Here is a 23662-nt window from a genome sequence, read left to right as displayed (position 1 = left end):
CTCCATTTCTTGAACTTGTGAAATAAAGAAGTCCTGGCACAGTCTCAGCTTCTGGATTCCACTCCTCTGAAGCATACAAATTTATTATACCTACACATAAATAGTATCTACAAATACACATATACATAGCGCACACTGTACAGTGAACGGAACAGGTATTTTCAAGACTGGCTCAGCTTTACAACTGACTCAAATCTCAACCTACCTTTAAAAACTTGCTCTCTGCAGCATATGATCACAATGGTGTAGTAAATGTGACTGGAAACAGGCCAAATGTGGTGCTAATTAAAGGTGAGCTCATTCCTGGGCATTGCCTACTTTAAATAGGATAGCTATAGATTCAGATATGCAGCACAGATTTTAGTGTCCCAAATTCATCTTTACAATGAAACTGAAGTAAACAGAATTTCTAAAGAACACAAAACAACTTGTTTTGAAAACCTTGTATTTTTAAAATTGTCATGAATTCAAGTCTTATTTTACTTTACATTTATGGACATAAGATTAATGCTACAAACATTCCGAATCTCATCTGTAAACAAACTTCAGGTTTACCTAGCACTATACCTAGCTATAAGGTTGAACTATTAACTAAAAGGTTTCCCTTTAAAATGAATAACCTTTAATGACCATTGCCAAGTTTAAAAATAAAATGGCTCTTCTGATCTCTCAACTGTTGGTGGGAGAGGGAAGGGACAATCCCACCTTCCTACAATCCACAATTACCTACCTCCACTATGGAAATGAAAATTAATGTATACTTTGTCAATTCTTCAGTACGTGTCTAAGCACAAGGCGTTGTAATGTTGCCATGTGTTGTTTTCAGAAAATACTCAGGCAGTAAGAATGACTGCATAGCATTACCAGCCCTATAGTGAGATTTTTTTCTAGCTTCTTAAATGCTAAAATTCTAGAATCCTATATGTTTCTCATTTCATGGTGCTGTAGTTTTACTAAATAATTTGGTACTGTCTCAAATAACCACACTGAATTCAAACTATAGTATTTAAACCCCAACTCTATTGCAATATATGTAAAGATTATAATTTACCTACTATAAGACTTAGAGCATAATGAACTAATTCAGCAGTTTCTCCCTGGTCCTCTGTCAGAGTTTGGAAACCAGGTTTGAAAAGGAGTTTCAGTTAATGTGGGCTACCCGGGAGTCAGAGCCAAGGATGTTAAACATTGTGGTCACCAGTTCAGACAGATCAAAGTCATGTTTCCATCCCCAATCTCTCCGGGCATTGCTGTCATCAAAGTTCATCGGCCAATTGTCAGCTACAAGGAAGGAGGGGAGGAAAAAACCCAGAGCATGAGATTTATAGCAAAGGTCTTTCAAAGTTTCATAAGTAAGTACCAGAGTAGAGTTTCAAATAGTACAGCAACACTTCCAGATGTCATCAAGATCAAAACAAACTGCAACTGTCTAAGGAGAACACGTAGGAGATGGAGGGGGAAAAAGGGAAATACTGTTCTGTCCCAGCATCTGACTTCACCCAGAAAAGTTTGATATAGGATCACTGGAATGAATGAAACATCAGATACTAACCAATGGCTTGCCTGACCGCATCCACATTGTAGGTCACCTGGAGCTCAGGAATATGCTTCTTGACTTCTTGCACCAGCTCCTCAGGAGAGAAGCTCATGGCACTGATGTTGTAAGTCCTCATGCTAAGTGAAGTGGCAGGCGCTTCCATGATATCTAGCGTAGCCTTCAGGCAGTCATCGATATACATCATTGGGAGATGTGTGTCTGATTTTAGGTTGCACTGGAATTTGCCATTCTTTATGGCATCATGGAAAATCTGGACTGCATAGTCTGAAGGGAAAAAAAGTTTCCTTGTACTCCCCCATCTGTATTCATCTGTTGTTTTACACGTAGATCATAAGCTCATTGGGGCAGGGGCTATCTTTGTTGTTCTGTGTTTGTACACTAGCATAATGGGCGTCTTGGTCTATGACTGGGGCTTCAACATGCTATGGTAATGCAAATAAATAAAATATTAAAAATTCTTTTCAGAATTATAGAAATGCAGCCATCTCTGGGGTGGAAGGTGGCAGATCACAGAGGCACAACTTTGTGCATAGTTGCTGAGGTGAGAAAGGACAGATTACCAGTAAGCCACTAAACGGCAACCAGATGGTAAAGACTTTGGGTCATTGCAACATGGATTGGCTTTGAGCAGTGAAAGGAATCATATTTCATTCCTGTTCCCTGGGGCCATTCAGCACCCCTCAGATTAGTTTCAGCAGAAGTATGATTTGTATTTTCACCTGCATTTCAGGAGTAGTTTAGATGAAGCAGTGTTTCATTTTACACAACCTCACAGTCTCCTGAAAGTTCCATTCTTTTTAATTAGCAAAAATGCCTTCAAATGACTTTCACTGGACGATGTATGCAGGTGCACTCTAAGTTAGACATTGATAGGCACAGTGTACAATATAGTACACAATATTTGGTATTAAAATATGATACAACAGATTTCTTGTCTACAGGGCCGGCTCTACAGTTTTTGCTGCCCCAAGCAGTGAAAAAAAACTGCCGCCGCAGACGGCAAAAGAGAGAAGCCGCTGCCAATTTGCTGCCATGGCCGGCGGAACAGAGAAGCTGCCGCCAAATTGCCGCTGCCATGGTTAAACAGCCGCCCCTTTCAAGCTGCCGCCCCAAGCACCTGCTTAGAATGCTGGTGCCTGGAGCTGGCCCTTCTTGTCTGTGACTACACCTATATATGATGGCCATTATTCATTTATGTGAATGCATTTCAAAGTGACTGGTTAGTTGTTTCTTGGCAAATGAGGTCACCAGACAAATTACACCCTGATGTCCTTCTCATCTTTGCTATGTGGGGCAATCAGCTCACACGCTAATGTTCTCACCTATAATACTGAGACATGGAAAAAGAGTTTCCTACCAGTTGTTCCCCCACCAGGCTGAGAGTCAGCAGAGATAATTCCAGGATACCTCAGACATCGGAAGTCTAGCCCATATCTGTAGTGGTAGTACTGTTGAAGAAGGAGATGAGCAAGACTTTAGACATGAAACTAGGGGATTGCACACTTTGTTGCTTCTACAGACTAAACACATTGCATACACCAACCGTTCTTTGCATCCCTCCATTCCCCCCTCCCACACCCAAGCTCCTTTCCCTCTCTATTTCACAGATTTGCTATAACCCCCTCACTCTTTTATCCTGCCAGCAGCTCTGTGTGCACCCATGTCCCCATGCCAGGGACTCTGTGCTACAACCTTTCCACAAGTCAGGGGCTTTGTGTGACACCCCCCCCCCCCATGTCCCGCTTCCTCATGCCATTCGTGTCATATGTCAGAGGCTCCATGACCTCCATTCCCACATACCAGAGGCACGTGTCCCCTGCCACCATTCCTACCCTTCCCCCCTCTACCATGCCAGAATATGCAACATGTAAATAACAAATGTATTAAATAAGAACAGTTAGTTATTTTGATTTGATTTAATATATTCTGATGATCAGTATCCATCCTGATTCCTAGAGTTATTAGAAAATATATTATAGGAAGACTTTCCGGTACTAATGTGCCATTCCTCAGCTGTTCAAGCCATGCCGTGCTGGTAACTGAGGCACAGGGAGGTGAAATATTTTCCTAGAGTCACAAAGAGTCAGTAGCCAAAACAATACTAAAACTCAAGTGTTCGTGAACTTCCTACTTCATGCTAATTCCTCATATGGAACTTATTATGATTTCCATATACCAAACCCCTCAGGCAAAGCATCAACAGCTGCCTCATACTACTAAGAAAATATGTCTGTAGGAAGAGAAGACAGGAAGAGGAAAGAACAACACAGTGATCCACCTTCCATCGAGACTAACAATCCATAACAAAGTTCTTACTTCTCCCATGAGCTCAGCATGAACCTTGGAGACTCCATAGATCGTCCTGGGTCTCTGAATGCAGAGATCCGGAGTTGGGTTTCGGGGAGAGGTGGGTCCAAAGGCTCCAATTGTGCTAGGGACAAAGAGTCTCAAACTATGCTCAGCTGCAATATCTAGAATGTTGTGCAAACCTGGAACAAAAACAAATCATCAGAATTTAAACAAAATCTCCTCCAGAGATGTCATGAACTTGAAAGGCTAGTCAAACAGTGCTGTAATCACTTACCAGTAATGTTTACAGCTCTGGCCAAAGGAACGTTTGCTTCTCCAGCAGCACTGAGCAAAGCACTATAATGAAATAGCCAAGTAATTCGATTGTTCACCACTATTTCACGGAGATTCTTATAGTCCAAGATATCAGAGTAGATGAAAGGACCTAAAAAAGTGGACCAAACAGAAAACTGGATGCTAAGATGAAGACACTTTGGGACAAAATTCAACAAACAAAACAACAGGAGGCCCAGTGAGTTCACAGGTTCTTGCCCATGTCTCTATTCAGAAATATCTTTCAGACCACTTTATGCATCAGATTTCTGCCTTCTATAGGTAGCAGCCACTAGAGCACTCACACCTCCCTCTCTCAAAGATTCAATCACAAAGACTCTTCAATTTTTTTTCACAACGTGGGTCACATCTTAATAAGGACACTTTCTCATGGACATCTGCTCTTCCATGTGCAATCCCATAACATCCTTGTAGCAGCTTCAGCACTTCACAGAAGAGTATTTAATGTATTTTGTCTACATTTAGCATCTGAAGACTAGAATAGCTAACACTGTGTAATTAACCATCTCTGCAGACCACAGGCCAGTTTGGGACCCTCTGTTCTATCAAATATACTGCATCAACTATTGGCATATACCGATAGTGCAGTGGTTACCAACCAGTCAATTGCATTTGATGGGTCAATCCTAGAGGATCTCCCAGTCAATCGCGATCTCGGCAGTACAGGCTGGCAGCCACTAAGACAGGCTCCCTGACTACCCCGACCCCACGCCACTCCCAGAAGCCACCAGTGGGGCCCGGGGCGGGCCTCCCTTCTCACACTGCTCCTGCCTGCAAGCACCGCCCCCCACAGCCCAGGAACGGGGAACTGTGGCCAATGGGAGCTGCGGGGACGGTGCTTGCAGAGAGGGGCAACGCGCGGAGCCACGTGCCACCCACCCCCAAAGGGGCCTTCTGGGAGTAGCGTGGGGCAGGGGTAGCCAGAGAGTCTGCCTTAGTGGCAGCCATGCTGCACCACCAACTGGGAGCCGCTGGAGGTAAGTGCTGCCCAGCAGGAAGTCGCACCAACCCCCAGCCCCCTACTGGAGCCAGCATCCCGACCCCCTCCTGCACCCCGAGCCAGCACCCCATACCCCCTCCTGCACACCAACCCTCTTGCACTCAAACTCCCTCCGATAACCTGCACCCCAACACTCTGCCCCAGCCTGGATCCCTCTCCTGCATACAAATACCCTCCCAGAGCTTGCACCCCTCACCCCAAACTCCTGCCCCAGGCTCAGCCCAGAGCCCCCTCCCACATTGCAAACCCTTCAGCCCCAGCCCAGAGCCCGCACCCCCTCCTCAACCCCAACCCCCTACCCCAGCTGAGTGAAAGTGAGTGAGGGTGGGGTACAGCGAGTGATGGGGTGTGTGTGTGTGTGTGTGTGTGTGTGTGTGTGTGGACTGAATAGAGTGGGGCCTTGGAGGAAAGGGCGGGGCAGATCCTGGGTTGCCCTTAAATTCAAAAAGTGATCTTGCGCGTAAAAAGGTTGGAGACCACTGCTGTAGTGCGAGGTCAGAGACCAGCTTACATAATATTATTGAAATGCCTCTAGACTCGTTCCTTTTAGTTTATTATTTATGGCAAAAGGGAAGGAAAGGAGGCTAACCAAGTTCCAAGGCAATACTGCCACTATGTGAATCCATACTGGCAATCTTGTATGAATTTCACTATATACCGCATATAAGAAAGTGATTTCAGTATGTACAAAATGTGGATTTCATTTTCCAGTTCTTTTGGGAAAATTTAAATTGCATCAACACTTACAGCAGGAGCAAGAGGGTTAAACCCACTGGAATGAAAGCCATAGCCAATTTAACTTTAAGATGTATTTTGGTCAGCAAAAATCAGAAGGGAAGAAGATTGGAAGGAGATATTCAAGATGTATGTTAATGCACCTTGCCCAAAGGGGAAAAAAAATCCAATTTCTGGGAAGATTTCACAGAAGTCAGAATGAAACACCCAGAACTTTCAAGATCATAAAAATACTTTGAAAAGTGGTTTGATTAATTTAAGAACTATACATAGTTCAAATGCCTGGCTGTGTCTTGCGGCAGATGAGCAACATCAGAGGCAATATGAAGATTTCTCTATATGCTAATCCAGTCACTTACCATTATAAAAGACATGATCTGGTGGTTTTCTAATGTCAGACAGGATCACGTTGTTTTTTCCAAAACGCTTCCTGAAAAGGAAGGCACATGGTACAATTAGTTAGTACTCTTCAAGATAATGTGTCACTCACTGTTCTGCTACATTAGTTTTAATAGGAACTAATCTGGAGGAGTTATTTGGGCAGAGTACATTTTATGGTATGACTTTGTCTAGTGCAAGCACTGATGTCAATCTATCTTCTTAATTCTTGAGGTACGTCTACATTACAGCCACTGCAGTGGTACAGCTACTACTCCTGGGGGAAGTCTGAACCAAAAAATTCTGCAACGAAAAACTAAAATTTCTGTGACCAATATTTTAAAATTCCTCATATTTTGTCAAAACACCACAATATAATCAAACCAGTTTCAATTATTTTTGGTCATTTATTTCAAAATACTTGTCAGCAAGTATGTCCGTAACAATACAGACAACAAAAAAGATTCAGGAAATGTTTTTTGACAAATAGATTCCTTACTAGGCATATTAATACAGAACTCTGAGTAATAATTCATTTAAACTACAGTACAGAACCGTATTTCCCGCACCCCTCAGTAGCAGTGCAAAGGCTTGCGGGAGTCAGGGGTAATAGAGGAGCTGAGGGAGAGGGAAGTAAAATTGCTCGGAAGGAGCCTGGGTGGGAACTTGGAGGGTTGTTGGGTATGGGTGGAAAAAGTATGGAACTTTTTTTTGGGAGGCAGGGAGGGATTTTTAGGGAGCTTCCCCCATGCAAACCCTGGCTGACCCCTAGCCTCTCCCATTCAGTCAGGTACATCTGCCCTTGTTGCCATGTGTTCCTGCACCAATATGTATTCTTCCACTCCCACTCAGACACCCACTCCCCGCCATCCCCATCGCTTCCCTTCCCATCCCCATGTGTCTCTGTGCCCCCACTTAGCCACCCCCATTCCCTATGTGTCCCTGCCCCCCTCCCCTGTCCCCATGTGTCTGCGCCCCCACTGTCTGTGTCCCCCTGTCCCCCTCCTCCTGCCCCCATGTGTACCTGTGTCCCCACTCAGCCACCTCCCTATGTAGCTCTGCATCCCCTCCCCATCACCATGTGGCCCTGCACCTCCCTCCCCCCTGTGGCCCTGTGCCTCCACTCCCATTCAGCCCCTGTCCCAGTCTGTCCTCCCCCACTAGCCCTTCTGAGCTCCCGTCTGACCCCCAGCAGCCCCACGCTCTCTGCTCCCTATAGCCCCCATCTCTTGACTGGCCTGACAGACTCTCTCTCTCTTCCCTAGGTGGTTGGGAGCTGCTGCTGTGGTCTATCACCACAGCACCCTCTGGTGGGGAAAAGGCAGAATGGCAGCAACATTTCAGCAGAAGCTTTTTTCTGCAGAAAAAAATAAAAAATGTGCACGGCTCATGAATTATGTGCATGCAGTAGTGCAGAATTCCCCCAGGAGTAAGCTACTGGGCTCCAGTTGTGTTGCTGTAGTAGAGTTGGTTCCTATTGTGACTAAGTGGGACTGTTCTTAATGTTTCCTCTGAATACTGTAGGGGTGTCTCAGTTTCCCCTATGCATCTCAAGTTTCTATGTGGTGGGGTAAGGGGGTGTAATTGTTGGAGAGCAAAGGACCAGTGTACCTAAATGCCCGACACTCTGTCTCCTAGCAACTGATGGCCTGGGCCCTTCCCCCTGCAAGGTGAGAGCTAAAAAGAGTTGGAGAACAAAGGAATCCAGTGACCTTCAGGCCTGGGAAAGGGATAAAGCCCAGAGGAAGGGGGGCTGGAGGATGAGTCAGTTTGGGTCTGACTGGGGACGAGGAGTGAAGTGCAGACGTGGTTGTCTGGCTCACTGCCCCCAAAATGGATCCAGCTGAGGGGTCCTGTTCTCTGTACCTACAAGCTCTGTTTTAGACCATGTTCTTGTAATCTAATAAACCTCTGTTTTACTGGCTGGCTAAGAGTCACATCTGACTGCGAAGTTGGGGTGCAGAACCCTCTGGCTTCCCTAGGAGCCCCGTCTGGACGGACTTGCTGTGGGAAGTGCATGGAAGGGCAGAGGATGCTGAATGCCTCTGAGGTCAGACCCAGGAAGGTGGAAGCTGTGTGAGCTTTTTGCCCTGAAGACAGTCTGCTCCCAGAGAGGAGACTTCACCAGAGTCCTGCCTGGCTTCCTAGGAAGCAGTTCCAGAGCATCGCCCGCGGACTCCATGACACCTATATCAGTGGGAGGGGTTTTTCCCATCGATGTAATTAATCTGTCTCTCCAAAAGCCAATAGCTAGGTTGACAGAAGACCCAGCCACGTCTACATGTGAGGTTAGGTTGGCCTAACTGTATTGCACAAGGTGCAAAATTTTTCACAGCCCTGAACAACACAGCTAGGTTGATCTAATTTTTAAGTGTAGACTCGGCTTCGGACTTGGTGCCAAAATTTCTCTCTCCTCAGAAAATTTGCAAACAAAAACTAGGTTTAGTAGCAGTTAAAAGTGGCAGCAACACACACTATCTACCCATGTTAAAAAAAATTCCAGTAACGGGAAAGATGTGTACCTTCTTTTTCACATTGTTATTGCCTAAGATACTCCTGATATACTCTAACACTCCCTAGGGTTTGCATTTCCATCTCCAACAGATATCAGGAAGCAATATATAATCCTGTTTTACCAAACTGATACTCTACACACACAACCTTAACAGTGACCTCATATGCTTTTATAACAACATATCAGCACATATGACATTTGGGAAGTTACTCTGCCTTAACATTGCTGAGGTCAATACTGAGGTTTTGCGTTAGAATGCAAGTTTGACAAAAGCTGGGATACATATTGTTTTCTCTTATCTGTTGAAGATGGAAGCGAAAGCTGCTCCCTCTTGCCCGCAACAGGATTCACGCTTCCACACTGTCCTCATCAAATTTGGAGGATTTGTTTTGGTGCTCCCATTATGGCTTCAATGCTCTATAGACAAATAGTGCCTCTGTGTATAGCGGATATCTAGGAATCAGCACATGAGATCAAGAATGTGGATGAACAGCTCCTAGAGTGTTTCCTTGTGAAAGCAATACAAAGAAAAAAAGTGAGATAATCCAGTGAAAAAGTGCCAAAAAGGATCATTTTATGTTCTTATTATTCTCTCTGAATCAATTTACTTTACATCAAAACTATCATGAAAAATCCAAATATCGAAGTTTCTCTCTTATGGCTTTTTGCCCATTCAACTTCAAAATAAAATCTTAACATTCCTGTTATTCGTAATTATGATGCAGCTACTGCACTATAAGAGATAGAAAAATTTATCTTTTAAGTTACTATCACTGAAATTCTCTTCAAGAAATGCTATCAATTATGGCAAGGTTCAAAAGTTTGTGTGTTTAGTAAGTTGGTGGGTTTCTAAAAAATGTAGTATCAATAGAATTCAAAAAAGATCATGAAAAGAGACATACAAATTAAACATTTGCTTGAGATATTGGGAACTCAAAGCCAGCAGCATTGTGATAGTGCATGAAAAACAAAAATGGAAACTTACCACAAGCTAAGGCCTTAGATTCCCAAAATATATGCTTAACTTTATGCATCCAAGTAGTCTCATTGAACCCAATGACAAGTCACATGTACAAAATTACACACATTTGCAGGACTAAGACCAAAAATACCAACAAAAGGAAGAATGCCTGGTGATTTTTCAGCTCTAAAATGAGTGAAAGGTATAAGCATAAACACCACAAAAGGTGTAAAATTATGTTTCAAATCTTAATTACATCTTGGATTTCTGAAGTAATAGCAGGAGTTCTAAGGATATTTTAAAATATGGGCTTTTAAATTTTAAATGCCCCATTCAGCATTCTAAGATTCTTAGCTACAGTTTTCATAAGAAATTTTGGGTGCTCAACTTGAGACATTCAATATACCTAGTCACTTCTGAAAATCTTGATCGTGGGGTTTTTAACTTCTTAAGATGTATAAAATTACAAAATTATAACATACCTCAAGAATTTAGCAAGTCCCACCCCAAGTTGGCCCAGGCCCCCTAAAGAGGAGAACAGAGATTGTAAAAACAAAAGCCAAGCCAAAGAAAAGATAATGATATTGAAATATTTGACTGTTACTTATGTGTCCTTATAGACCAATAGAAGTTCAAAACTTAATACTTCAACTACATTGTTATGGGAACCAAAATAGAAGAGTTTTGTTTACACAGAAACAAGAAACTGAATATGCTGTTTTAAGGGAAAGGGATGCTTTTACTATATCTCTAAAATAAACTGGCCCAAAAGGCCGCAATATTGTGCTAATCCTAACTGGGGGCATCAGGTACTTCTGCAATACAAAATAATACATCATAATAATGACCTAGAGAGATGCTGAATACTCAAAACTTCTGGTTGTTTACATGGAATTTGTAGATGCTCAGCAATTCTCAGGATCAGGCCATGATAGAAAAAATGACTGCCAATTGAGAGACAAAAATAAGAATGAAGTAATTAAATGATGACTAACCTGTAATTAACACTCGAGGATGATCAGTCTCTGAAAAAGATACTGAATGAAAGCTGGCATCTGAGATCACCTGACGTGGTGAGACACCAATACATCTAACTGGCACAATGGAAGTCTGGCATCCACAACCGGGGCTCTGTAGCAACTGACTAAGGGTTCTGCTCAAGTTCTTTACAATTGCCATTTTTGTCTTTTAAATATGCTGTGAGAAGAGGGAAAGTATTAGTCACAAATTATTCTTTAAAAAAAAAAAAAAACAACAACACAGTTTCCCGACATTTAGAACTGTGTAGAACAGTCTGTGTTTAAGGAAAGTTTTATGCAACCCCAGTTTTGTCTGAAGTACCAAACCAGTGCCATGACCTGCTATACGCAGCACATGAAATAGAATGAATAAGGATAGCGTCACAAGCATGAGCAGAAGAAAATATTCACAAGTATAAAGAGCCCAGTGTAGCAGACAGTGAGAACCCAAGGTGGTGTCATTTCAACATTCTGCCTTAGTCCATTTTGTGGTGAGCATCAGAAATCATGATACCTACGGCAAACGGAGGCACAAGCTCAAAAAGCAACAGTACCTACTACTATGATTGAAAGCTGTCACTACATGGGTTAAATGGATACATTCTAGAGACTGCCTAAAGTTGAGTCAACAAACATTCTCATGGCCTAGTGAAGGGTTAAAATCCATTGCTGATGTAATAACCTGGTATATGGATTTGCGTACAGGCCCAAAATCCAGAGTTTGGTCAAGAGGTCAGAGGCCTAACAATAGCTAAGAGAAAGCAGAATAACCACAGATAACCTTGCTTTTGCTAAGGTACGCCTGGTCAGCAAAACCCCAGGTGTTATGGGCAATAATTGTGTCTTATTCAAAGTGGCAAACAGAACAAAGAAGCCCTGTTTCTGTTGTGTTAGTTCCTTCTGTAGGGAGATGTTCTTCCCACACATCCAACCTTGAGTTTATGAAAGGTTCAAGCATGTCAATATAAGATATGGCCTCCTCCCTTTCCCAGAGACCAATGCCTGCCTTAAAACACAAATGAACAACTTGAAAGACAATCTTTATTGCCATATACTTTCACTGTTTCTTTGCTTTTACCCCTAGATATGTATCTGTTGGACAATCAAAGGAGCTACTTCATTCCTATGGACCCCAAATCAGAATTCAAAATATAACAAATGTATCAGTATGAAATAAAGTACTAATTATATGTTAAATGTTAATTTGTTAACTTGAAACCATGGGCAGAGACATTATGTAACCTTTGATCACTGGCTACTGTGCTATCATGTCTTGCTGCTAGACTTATCTGGGGTTGTGGGAGTGCCTACCCCGTCACTTTCCCTCACCCATGGAAAATCCATATATTCCATTATAATCAATTGATTGACAGTGTCTCTGAGCCTAATAAGTGAGGTGAGGCTCCGTCAGCGCTGTATTAAATACATTCCTGTGCTTGACCTCTACACAGTGTGGATTTATGTCCTTCACCTAGCTTTTCTTAACATTACATCAAGAAGAAGCAATTACATCAGCGGAAACTGCAGTAAATCATCTGTAGATCATCACTGTCCCCAAACAAACACTATAAACACAGAGGTGATTCTTTTACTTTTTCTTCAAATAAAATTCTTCTTTTAAGAACCTGATTGTTTTTTCATTGTTCTTAAGATCCAAGGGTTTGGGTCTGTGTTCACCTATGCAAATTGGTGAGGATTTTTATCAAACCTTCCCCAGGAAAGGGGGTGTAGGGTTTGGGAGGATTTTGGGGGGAAAAGATATTCCAAGCGGGCTCCTTCCCTGTTATATATTTGTTAAATGCTTGATGGTGGAAGCAATAAAGTCCAAGGGCAAAAGATAAAATAGTTTGTACCCTGGGGAAGTTTTAACCTAAGCTAGTAAAAATAAGCTTAGGGGGTTTTTCATGCAGGTCCCCTCATCCGTACCCTAGAGTTCAGAGTGGGGAAGGAACCTTGACATGGTTCCGATGCATCTGATGAAGTGAGCTGTAGCTCACGAAAGCTTATGCTCAAATAAATGTGTTAGTCTCTAAGGTGCCACAAGTACTCCTTTTCTTTTTACTATTTACAGGATGACTAGAACCAGAGAAGCAAGCAAAAAGCAGAGCGATTTATTATACATAAGGTTCTTGTATCCAGGGTTTATTAAATCCCTTTTTTTAGGGTTTATTTTTTTTTAGCATTTTTTAGTTTTATGTAGATGTGCAAAAATTGGGAGCTTTGAGGGAGCTCCCTCTTTGACTATATGGTAATAAGCAACATACCCTCGTACGCTTTAACATAATATTGTTCTAAACAACACTACATTAAAGCACACTTGGGAGTCTTTAGTGCACACTAATAGGATCTACATGGACCAATTAGCATGCAACACATTAGTGAACTAGATATCACCCCCCACAGACCGCATTACTGCTCCCTGTAGACAAGTCCTTAGGTACAAGTTACCATTTCTAGAATTTTTCTGGTGTTTGACAAATTTATTTTTAATTAGGATTTTATGTCTTTATTGGTTAAAGCCAAAAATCAGAAGCCCTATTTATAGTCTGATCTACAAAATTGCTTTACAATCAAATACTGTTTCATATCAAAAATGGCACACAGTGCATGTAGTTCATGCTCAATTACAGGCACTTCCGCAAGCCTCTGGATTGCTTTCCTCCCCACCCCCCGCCTATATATTTGGAGAGGAAACAGGGGGAGGGAGACTGAGCATTATAGCCTTCTTTTTTTATTTGAACAGTTAATAATTACTTGATTAGTGTTCACCCCTAGACAAGCCACAATATGAGAGTTATTAGATAGCAGACCCCCAAGAAATAACAAATCTTTATTACAGTCACTTGTGGTAAAACCCCTAATCAGGAGAATGGGCACATCCCAGTTTCTGCTGTCTAGTCATCCTGTTCTTTTCAACTATGTTCTGGGTGCCACCTCTCTTATATCATATTACGCTAACACCCATTTTATCCTATGCTTATTCGTAATTAATTCACCCCTTTTCTCCTTATCTGAACTTCCACACCCCACTTATTTTAGGGTCCTCACTTTTCAAAGGTTACTTATCCACCTATTTCACAATCATTAGCATTTGTGTCACTAGTTGCTATGGCTTTACTGCGGTTAATATTTGACACTGTCAGTTACATATGCTCCTTAAAAGTATCCTAAAATATCAATAACTTGTTTACAGTTTCTTATTTTATCCTAGTCAACTGACTTACTGCATTTGTTTATCATCAGTCTTGTGATTTGCAAGATCACTTCCCTGTCATTTATTTATGTCAAGCTACACTTGAGCCTTTCCACTCATGCTTACTCTCAATATAGGTACTTAGGCTAGGTCACTACTTGCATTGCAGCAGAAGCCACACCTTAAAGCATTACCTGAAATCCTACACATGCTACAGCAAGTATCCATTACATATCCACTCTGAAATTATACTTTTTTGTTTTAATGAAAAATGTTGAGTTCAATCACTGAAGCCCTTCCCATCTCCTTCTCACACATCCCAATTCTCTGCCAGACAGGCTGACTCAGAGTAACTTCACAGATGGGTAAGTTGGTTTTATAGATGCTATTAAAGATGATTTCCTCCTCTCCCTTCCCATATGCACAGTAAGGAAAAAGGCTCCTGCTGGAAATTCAGACAGCAATCACTGTTGTAAAAACATTTCCAACACAACCAGTTTCCAGCAAAAGCTGCAGCATGACTCCAATATAAATTAGTAGCATCACTTAAAAGAGAAGAGGCATGAGGCACAAACTCAGTTCTCTCAATATCCAGGCCTTAATTTGAAAAGGCAACTTTGAAATCCATTATATTCTGTTATTTTATAGTCACCCGCATCACTTTACCACTTATTAGTAGCTTTGAAGATGGAAGGTGCTAAGTATTACGAATATAACAAACTCCTTTTTTCAGATAGCCTTCTCTTTCCTGACCACCCCAAAGAGAAAATATTCTTGTCTCATTTCAAATGTCAAACGTCTGTTGCCATCTAGATTCTCTGACAAGCTTCTCATCCACTATATTAACTTGTGAGGGAAATTAACAAAAGAATTAACAATTTGTTCACTATCCTAATTAAATAAAACCAAAGAGTTTCTCCAAAGAAGCGTGTGTACTGAATGTTAACATTCATTTTTTATTAAAAATGAAATGAAAAACATTTAAGATGATGCAATAAATCAGAGTTGTTTTGATTCTATCTGAGCTTACCTCTTTCTTTCTGTTGGTGATTTAGCAGACGGGAAAGGGGTGTGTGCCTGCGTGTGGAATTTAGAGAGCCCTGCCTCTTTGCTAGGCCAATCAAAATCCTACAAAGAGTAGGAGTTGGCTGGTAGATAAGAGAAAGGGAGAGATCTTTGTAGGATTTTGATTGGCCTAGCAAAGAGGCAGGGCTCTCTAAATTCCACACGCAGGCACACATCTTAAATCAAACAAATGTGATTCTGTGAGGTCTTCAACAGGTGCCCATACAGTGTTGTTGTAGCCTTGTTGGCCACAGGATATTAGAGAAACATGGTGGGTGAGGTAATATCTTTTACTGGACCCACCTCTTTTGGTGAGAAAGACAAGCTTTCAAGCTCAAAGCTTGTCTCTCACCAACAGAAGTAGGTCCAATAAAAGATATTACCTCACACACCTTGTTTCACCGGCTGATAGGTATGTAACAAGATAAATATGTAACAAGATTTCTTAGCTAAAGGGAGTACACAACATATGATTATTTCTAAAACATTTAAAGAGAATAGCTTTTAAATAACTGATAGTGCAAAGCATTAATAGAAAGCAAACAGGCTTGTGTTAAAATGCAAAGCAGCAATTCAGTGCTGAATAGCAGGGAATTTCCAAGTTTTGTAATAAGATTGTGAAAAAATTACACAATACCCTCACAACTGACAAGCATTTAACAAGTTAATGTTTCAGTCGGCAATCCGTTTTCTGGAGTCTGGCAAACGTTACATGTGCTGATAGGGTAACATGAGCACCTGTTGCTGATGTAAAAGAAAAAAAAACATGTTTATAAGTTAGCTGGCTGCTTTCCCCAGTATCAGTTTGGATTAGGGCTATCAAATAACCAGAGTTAACTCAAGCGATTAACTCAAAAGAAATTAACTCGATTAAAAAAATTAATCGCTATTAATCGTACTGTTAAACAATAGAATACCAATTTACATTTATTATAAATATTTTGGAAGTTTTTCTACATTTTCAAATATATTGATTTTAATTACAACACAGAACACAAAAGTGCAGGGTGCTCACGTTATACTATTTTTATTACAAATATCTGCACTGTAAAAAAGAAATAGTATTTTTCAATTCACCTCATACAAATACAGTAATGCAATCTCCTTATCATGAAAGTGCAACTTGGAATTTACAAATGTGGACTTGTAGGCTGTAAAGTTTTATATTGTTTTATTTTTGAGTGCAGTGATGTAAAAATAATTCTACATTTGTAAATTGCACTTTCAAGATAAAGAGATTGCATTACAGTACTTGTATGAGGTGAATTGAAAAATACTATTTCTTTTATCTTTTTTACAGTGCAAATATTTGTAATAAAAATAATAATAAAGTGAGCACTGAACACTTTGTATTCTCAGTTCTAATTGAAATCAATACATTTGAAAAATCTAGAATAAAATCCAAAATATTTAAATAAATGGTATTCAGTTATTGTTTAACAGTGCGATTAAAAATTAAATCTTTTTTAAAATCTCGGTATTAATCACAATTAATTTTTTTAATAGTTTGACAGCCCTAGTTTGGATATTAATAATTTTTATAGATCTTTAAGAAATAAGAAGATAAAGGAACTTATGAGCTTAATTTGTAATAAGTAAAGTTTTTGTAAGCTTCAGCAATAAATTAAAGCGAAAATCAAGCCCAAGGCATAAAAAGAAAGGTCAAATCCCAGAATACAAAATCTCAGCTGTAGCTTCAGTAGGCTGGACAGCTGTTGTGTGACCCAGCTACGCTCATGCATACACTTATTTTTGACGATGTTCATTTTACCAAAAATACACAGTGTCACTGGAGGAGTGCGTGGAAGAAACTCACCACAATCTGTGCTTTCACTATTAGAAAATATGAATATACTGAGAGAAAAGGACGAAGTGATCTGGTGGGTTAAAGCAGGGAGTATGTGGGTGAACTCCAGTAGTCTATCCCTAGGGAAGAGAGGGGCAGCTCTCCACTACTCCTGCAACCTCAGGCAGGAGAAAGACTAAAAAGGGGGATTTTGCTACCCTCACCCCAGCATGGTTTTTTAAATCCCCCTCTCCCATATGTAGCTCCCTGGTGCTTGCTGCAGCAAGAGTGTGAAATGAACATGATTTTTATTTTCACTGGTATACACAGGGTTTGGAATAGTAGCCGTGAAAGAGACAGAATCACAGTTCTAAATACACGGCAGTTTACAGCTTTCTTTGTCAACTGCAGAGGCACGAGAATTGTTTCTACACACTTTGGAACACAGCTTTGAAGCATTAGGTCACATTCAGAAGATTACCTTCATAACCACTGGGACCAGACACTGAATTATTTTAAAAGAATGTTTAAATTCTTCAGAAATTGATGGTTTAGTCTCTTTACTTACTTTGGTGACTTATTCTTTTCTTGCCAGCTAGTATTTATAAATTTGAGTTACAGCATTAGGCTTTATTCACTAGAGAAGTACCTATCTATTTTGGTATCTTTGTTAAGTTGCTTGAAGGTTATTGGGGTTTTTTTGTTTGTTTTTTGTTTTTGGAGTGAGTGATGGGACATTTAGATAGATATGGGTCATTGAAACCCCTTCTAAAATCTACTTCTGGCCAGACTGGAAATTAGTTGGGCGAGTTCATTCTATTCCAGAGGTGGGCAAACTACAGCCCGCGGGACCATCCTACCTGGCCCCTGAGCTTCTGGCCCGGGAAGCTCACCCCCGACCCCTCACCCGCTGTTCCCCCTTCCCTGCAGCCTCAGCTCGCTGCGCAGGCAGCGGGGCTGAGAGCTCCTGCCGCCGTGAGCGGCATTTTAAGGGGGTGGATTTCACTACACCAATCGGGGTGTGCATTATTCACACCTCTGACAGACGTAATTAAACTGACCTAATTTGCTAGCGTAGACCTGGCCTCAGGCTCTTACTGGTGTTACTGGACTAAGGTGTGCTAGGGGATCCAGAGGAAGAAGCTTGCAAAGCACCTGCCTCCACTATGGTAGGCTTGCGTCCGACACTGTCCGCCAAAGGCCACTCAGACTATTTCAAAAGGGTCAGGAAGCCACAATCAAGATTTTAGAATCTCTCTACCACAATCATAATATTTGTGCAAACCAGGTAGGACAATGGAAAAAAAAAAAAAAAACATCTGCAAGCGAAGGAACCTCAAATGGGGGTAGCCAGCTCCTACAACTCGCTCCTTGCTGCACCAGCAAAAGGAACAAGTCAGGGCAGGGAAGACGAGCAGCAGGAGTGCAATGCACTCTGGTTATCTCTATAGCCCATACACTAGTTAAAATAAGAGCTGTTAGATCAGCCTCTCCAAAACACATTCCCCCTCTTCTTTTCCCACTACCTGCCCCAACCAGTCTGAACCACCATGGATGACTCAATATGCCATGCGGCTGCCTCCTCCCCACCCCCAGAGAGAGAGAGACTGAGGTTCAGTATGACTGCGTTTTAAAACAAAGAAAGACAGATCATATCTGCGTTACAAGTTACTAAAAATATTAAGAACAGGAGTACTTGTAGCACCTTAGAGACTAACAAATTTATTTGAGCATAAGCTTTTGTGAGTTATAGCTCACTTCATCGGATGCATAAAATGGAACATGTAGTAAGAAGATATTTATACATACAGAGAACATGAAACAATGGGTGTTACCATACACACTACAACGAGAGTGATCAGTGTGTATGGTAACACCCATTGTTTCATGTTCTCTGTATGTATAAATATCTTCTTACTACGTGTTCCATTCTATGCATCCGATGAAGTGGGCTGTAGCCCACGAAAGCTTATGCTCAAATAAATTTGTTAGTCTAAGGTGCCACAAGTACTCCTGTTCTTTTTGCGGATACAGACTAACATGGCTGCTACTCTGAAACCTAAAGATATTAAGCTCTTGAAGTGGGTGACATGAGAAAGATCCTATCTCCACATTGGGACCTTCTTGGACCATGGTCTCGCCTGCCCCTCTGCAGTCCTTGCTTCCTTTCTACCCATAAAAGTAGTATAGGAGACTCCTACTGTACTTCTGCTCTGGAAGGATCTGTGAGTTGAGAGAGGTGATTACCATGGTTTCACCTACTCCTCTGCAGTCTTTTGCTCATCTGCTTGGGCTCTCTATAGCAGAGGTTCTCAAACTGTGGTCTGCGGACCACCAGTGGTCTGCAAGTTCCATTCAGACGGTCCATGGATAGTTCCCTCTAAGGTGCATGCCTGGGGAGCCGCACACGAGAGAACGAAGAGCCACCAACCTAATTAGTGGAGCCATGCAGGTGTGGCTCCACTAATTAGGTGCCTGGACCATGGAGAAGAGGCACATGTAAGGTTAGAAGGTAGCCTTGGGGGAAATAAAGGGTATGTGGGGTGAGAATACGGGGTGGGGGAATTTGGGATGTGCAGGGCTGAGGTGGCCAGAGACAGAGGCAACTTTCCCCAGCTCCAGGGCTGTGGCTGCCGGGGAGCGATAGCCCTTCTTCCCAGCCTCTGCTCTGTGGCTGCTGTGGTGGGGGAGAGACCCCCCCCTTCCCAGCCCCAGCTCGGGGGCTGCCGTGGTGGGGGGGAAGAGACCCCCCCTCCTTCCCAGCCCCAGCTCGGGGGCTGCCGTGGTGGGGGGGAAGAGACCCCCCCTCCTTCCCAGCCCCAGCTCGAGGGCTGCCGTGGTGGGGGGGAAGAGACCCCCCCTCCTTCCCAGCCCCAGCTCGGGGGCTGCTGTGGTGGGGGGGAGACCCCCCCCTCCTTCCCAGCCCCAGCTCGGGGGCTGCCGTGGTGGGGGGGAGACCCCCCCTCCTTCCCAGCCCCAGCTCGGGGGCTGCCGTGGTGGGGGAGAGACCCCCCCCCTTCCAAGCCCCAGCTCGAGGGCTGCCGTGGTGGGGGGGAGAGACCCCCCCTCCTTCCCAGCCCCAGCTCGGGGGCTGCCGTGGCGGGGGGGAGAGGGCACATCCATTGCATCAGAAAGGTAAGAGTACTGATATTAAAATTATAAGTTGTGTGCTTTTATTTGTAGAACAAAAAAAATTAAGGGTTTTTTATAGAGAGCTTTTATCCAATGTGCTTTATAATCGTTAGCTAATGGTACAAACAACATTTGGAAAGATCATTAAGTGGTCCACCAAGTCCCCCAGCAATTTTTAAGTGGTTCATGTAAAAAAAAGTTTGAGAACCACTGCTCTACAGGTTTCAGAGTAGCAGCCGTGTTAGTCTGTATTCGCAAAAAGAAAAGGAGTACTTGTGGCACCTTAGAGACTAACAAATTTATTAGAGCATAAGCTTTCGTGAGCTACAGCTCACTTTTCCAAATGCATCCGATGAAGTGAGCTGTAGCTCACGAAAGCTTATGCTCTAATAAATTTGTTAGTCTCTAAGGTGCCACAAGTACTGCTCTACAGCATGCCCTCAGCATGAAAGGAACTACGTGGGAAAGGAGCACTTGACCCAAAGTTGGTTGCTGAAAGCAAGGGGGAAAACTAGATTCCTCCAGTAATCAACTGAAGCCTGGATTTTTTTAAAAAAACATGCTACAGTATGGCAAAAAGAAAAGCTGTAACCATTTGCAATGTTTTTCATAAAAGCCTCACTATCACTACGGTCTGCTTTAGAAATTACAGTATACTTAAAGAATACAAAAAAAAAAAAAAACGAACAGGAGTACTTGTGGCACCTTAGAGATTAACAAATGTACGAAAGCTTATGCTCTAATAAATTTGTTAGTCTCTAAGGTGCCAAAAGTACTCCTTTTCGTTTTGCGAATACAGACTAACACGGCTGCTACTCTGAAACCTTAAAGAATACAGAAATAATAGAAACTTTTCTGTTGTCTTGATGATAGGTCTAAACTGACAATTTACAGAAAACAGGTATTTTTTAAAACTCAGAATTATTTCAGTGTAACCCATACAAGAAAACAGCATCAGACACAATGATTCACTAAACTAGGTAGGATTTTTCCCCACAGGTTGAATTCTAGTAAATGGATGCTTCTAACTACCTTAATTATCAGAGACTATAATTGCGAGTATTAAATTCTTAACCAACAGGTTCGATTTTGCAAAATGCTTTTAGATACTTGGATGACAAGCACTAGAGAAATATTAATTATTATTAATAATACTTATCTGTAAAGTCAAAGTCTCTAGACTGCCAGTGTTGGCATTTAGAGTGACCCAAGTAGCTGTCAGAATTAATCTTTCTTATCACCAACAGAAAGAAATTAATCTAACTGCTTTTTTTCCAGCTATTTGGCTACCTTCCTTGTCAAGACCGTGCCTGCTCAATCAGTATGACGCCGCATTTGGCAAGAGCCTCAGCTTGTGCTGAGGATGCAATGCACAGCACACGGCACCCCAGTCACTGATTTATAGAAAAAAGAACAGGAGGACTTGGGGCACCTTAGAGACTAACAAATTTATTTGAGCATAAGCTCAAGGTTTATAGGTCTTGCTTCATTCACCCTTTCAGCAGCTGCAGGACCCACACGGGCTGGTGCAAGAACCTCAATCCCAGGCCAACCTGCCAACACAAATAAGATGACCTCTTAACCCCTTGAGTCTGGGCCATGGAAAAGCGGCCCCAGCTCAGCTCCCGGCTGCTCCTCACCCCCTTAAAATGTTATAACCCCGAGCGCCTACGTAGCATCAAAAAAAGGAGGACTTGTGGCACCTTAGAGACTAACAAATTTATTAGAGCATCCGCTTTCGTGAGCTACAGCTCACTTCATCCGATGCATTTGAAAGCGGATGCTCTAATAAATTTGTTAGTCGCTAAGGTGCCACAAGTCCTCCTTTTCTTTTTGCGAATACAGGCTAACCCGGCTGCTACTCTGAAACCTGTCATTACGTAGCATCAGTAAACCTCAAAACACCTTATAAAGGAGGATCCCGCGAGAGCCCATTTCACCCCAGGGAGACCCCAGAGCGAGCTATGAACACAGATCCCCCCCCCCCGCCCCCCCTCACAGCGCCCTCGGAGGAGCAGCCCCTGGACCCGGTGGGTTAATTCCCCCAAGACCACGCACGGATTGAGGGAACCCAGGCGTCCTGGCTCTCGCTCCGCCGCTGGGCCGCGTTGCGGAAGGAAGCAAGAGGAGGGGGGTCGGGAGGGGGGGGGGTCTCCTCAATTCTCCCCTCCCCAGGTCCCAGCGCGTGCCCCTCCCGCCCCCAGACCCTCCGTTTCAGCCCCGCCCCCACCGCCGCTATTCGCGGGGAGGGAGAGCAGTCGCGGCGGCCGGGAAACGCCGGTAGAGCGGGGGGGGGGGGCGACCAACCCAAAGCTGGGTCGGCTCCACGGGGGAGGGGGAGGGGCGGCTCCCCGGGGAGCTGGAGCTGAGGAGACTCAGCAGCGGGGGCCGCCCGGCTCACCCCGCGGTAAGGGTCGCCCCGCCCCCTCATTCAGAGGCAGCTGCCCGGGGCCAGACTAGCGTCTCTCCTCCCGCCCCCCCACAACGGTACTGACCCCTCCAGCAGGAACGCGATTGGCTCCGCTCGCTCGGCCCGCTGCCTTGACTCCCCGCCCCCCTCCACGCGCGCCAGCCCAACGGTACGCGGTCTCGGGGCTCGCGCGCGCCGCCACGACTCCTCTCTCAAGCCGCTCGCGCGGCCCCCGCCCCCACCTGGCAGCCGGAGCCTCCTGATAGGCCTGCTGCTTGGGGAGGCGGGGCCAGAGTGCCAGCATCACCTCCGCGGTAACCTTGGAAACCGGCCCTCCTGGGAAAGATTTAAAGGCGTCGGGCCAGCCTCTCCCTGCGCCGCAGCTCCGCGCTCCCCGAGCTCTAAAAGGAACATCAGGTGAGCGGTGATGTCATCGGGGGACGTCCTGCCATGACATCACAGGGCCTTGAGGTGGGGCCAGAAGAGACGTCATTTTGCGGCAAAAATAGGAAGCACGTGGTCAGGGGCAGAGCAGGGGGAGTCAGGACTCCTGGGTTCTGGCCCCACCTCTGGGGCAGACAGGGGGGTCTGGGGAGGCTGGAGATCAGGATGATGGGGAGTCAGGACTCCTGGGTTCTGGCCCCACCTCTGGGGCAGACTGGGGGGTCTGGGGAGGCTGGAGATCAGGATGATGGGGAGTCAGGACTCCTGGGTTCTGGCCCCACCTCTGGGGCAGACAGGGGGGGCTGGGCAGGCTGGAGATCAGGATGATGGGGAGTCAGGACTCCTGGGTTCTGGCCCCACCTCTGGGGCAGACAGGGGGGTCTGGGGAGCCTGGAGATCAGGATGATGGGGAGTCAGGACTCCTGGGTTCTGGCCCCATCTCTGGGGCAGACAGGGGGGTCTGGGGAGGCTGGAGATCAGGATGATGGGGAGTCAGGACTCCTGGGTTCTGGCCCCACCTCTGGGGCAGACAGGGGGGTCTGGGGAGGCTGGATATCAGGATGATGGGGAGTCAGGACTCCTGGGTTCTGACCCCACCTCTGGGGCAGACAGGGGGGGCTGGGGAGGCTGGAGATCAGGATGATGGGGAGTCAGGACTCCTGGGTTCTGGCCCCACCTCTGGGACAGGCAGGGGGGTCTGGGGAGGCTGGAGATCAGGATGATGGGGAGTCAGGACTCCTGGGTTCTGGCCCCACCTCTGGGGCAGACTGGGGGGGCTGGGCAGGCTGGAGATCAGGATGATGGGGAGTCAGGACACTTGGGT

General features: G+C 44.1%; 1 protein-coding gene across 5 annotated transcripts; it reads right to left on the bottom strand.

Annotated features, from left to right (window-relative positions):
* Window positions 1-671: 671 nt before the first annotated feature.
* LOC119854061 (L-threonine 3-dehydrogenase, mitochondrial-like) lies at window positions 672-22771 on the bottom strand. Of its 5 annotated transcripts, none has more exons than XM_038397938.2 (9): window positions 22638-22771; window positions 10786-10987; window positions 10273-10315; window positions 6296-6366; window positions 4143-4292; window positions 3875-4047; window positions 2916-3006; window positions 1553-1822; window positions 672-1281 (listed from the first exon to the last, which is right to left on the bottom strand). In XM_038397938.2, exons 2-9 carry the CDS (start codon window positions 10967-10969, stop codon window positions 1142-1144), a joined length of 1122 nt encoding a protein of 373 aa, XP_038253866.1. In that variant the 5' UTR covers window positions 10970-10987; window positions 22638-22771; the 3' UTR covers window positions 672-1141. The 5 variants fall into 5 exon arrangements, with proteins under 5 accessions (XP_038253866.1, XP_038253864.1, XP_038253868.1 ...); XM_038397936.2 differs by lacking the exon at window positions 22638-22771 and adding an exon at window positions 22481-22620; XM_038397940.2 differs by lacking the exon at window positions 22638-22771 and adding an exon at window positions 22044-22165.
* Window positions 22772-23662: the final 891 nt, after the last annotated feature.

This window comes from Dermochelys coriacea, chromosome 3 (genome assembly GCF_009764565.3).
Source record: "Dermochelys coriacea isolate rDerCor1 chromosome 3, rDerCor1.pri.v4, whole genome shotgun sequence".
NCBI classification, from domain to species: Eukaryota; Metazoa; Chordata; order Testudines; family Dermochelyidae; genus Dermochelys; species Dermochelys coriacea.
Note: the sequence above shows the minus strand (reverse complement) of the source record. Positions and strands in the feature narration are given on the sequence as shown.

Excerpts from the sequence above, each read along its gene's own strand:
- LOC119854061 (XM_038397938.2), bottom strand. The coding sequence starts at position 10,969 with ATGGCAATTGTAAAGAACTTGAGCAGAACCCTTAGTCAGTTGCTACAG. Across the intron at positions 4,293-6,295 it reads AGATCATGTCTTTTATAATG|GTCCTTTCATCTACTCTGAT; the intron begins GTAAGTGACTGG and ends CCACTTTTTTAG. Across the intron at positions 3,007-3,874 it reads ATGCTGAGCTCATGGGAGAA|TACTACCACTACAGATATGG; the intron begins GTAAGAACTTTG and ends CTTCTTCAACAG.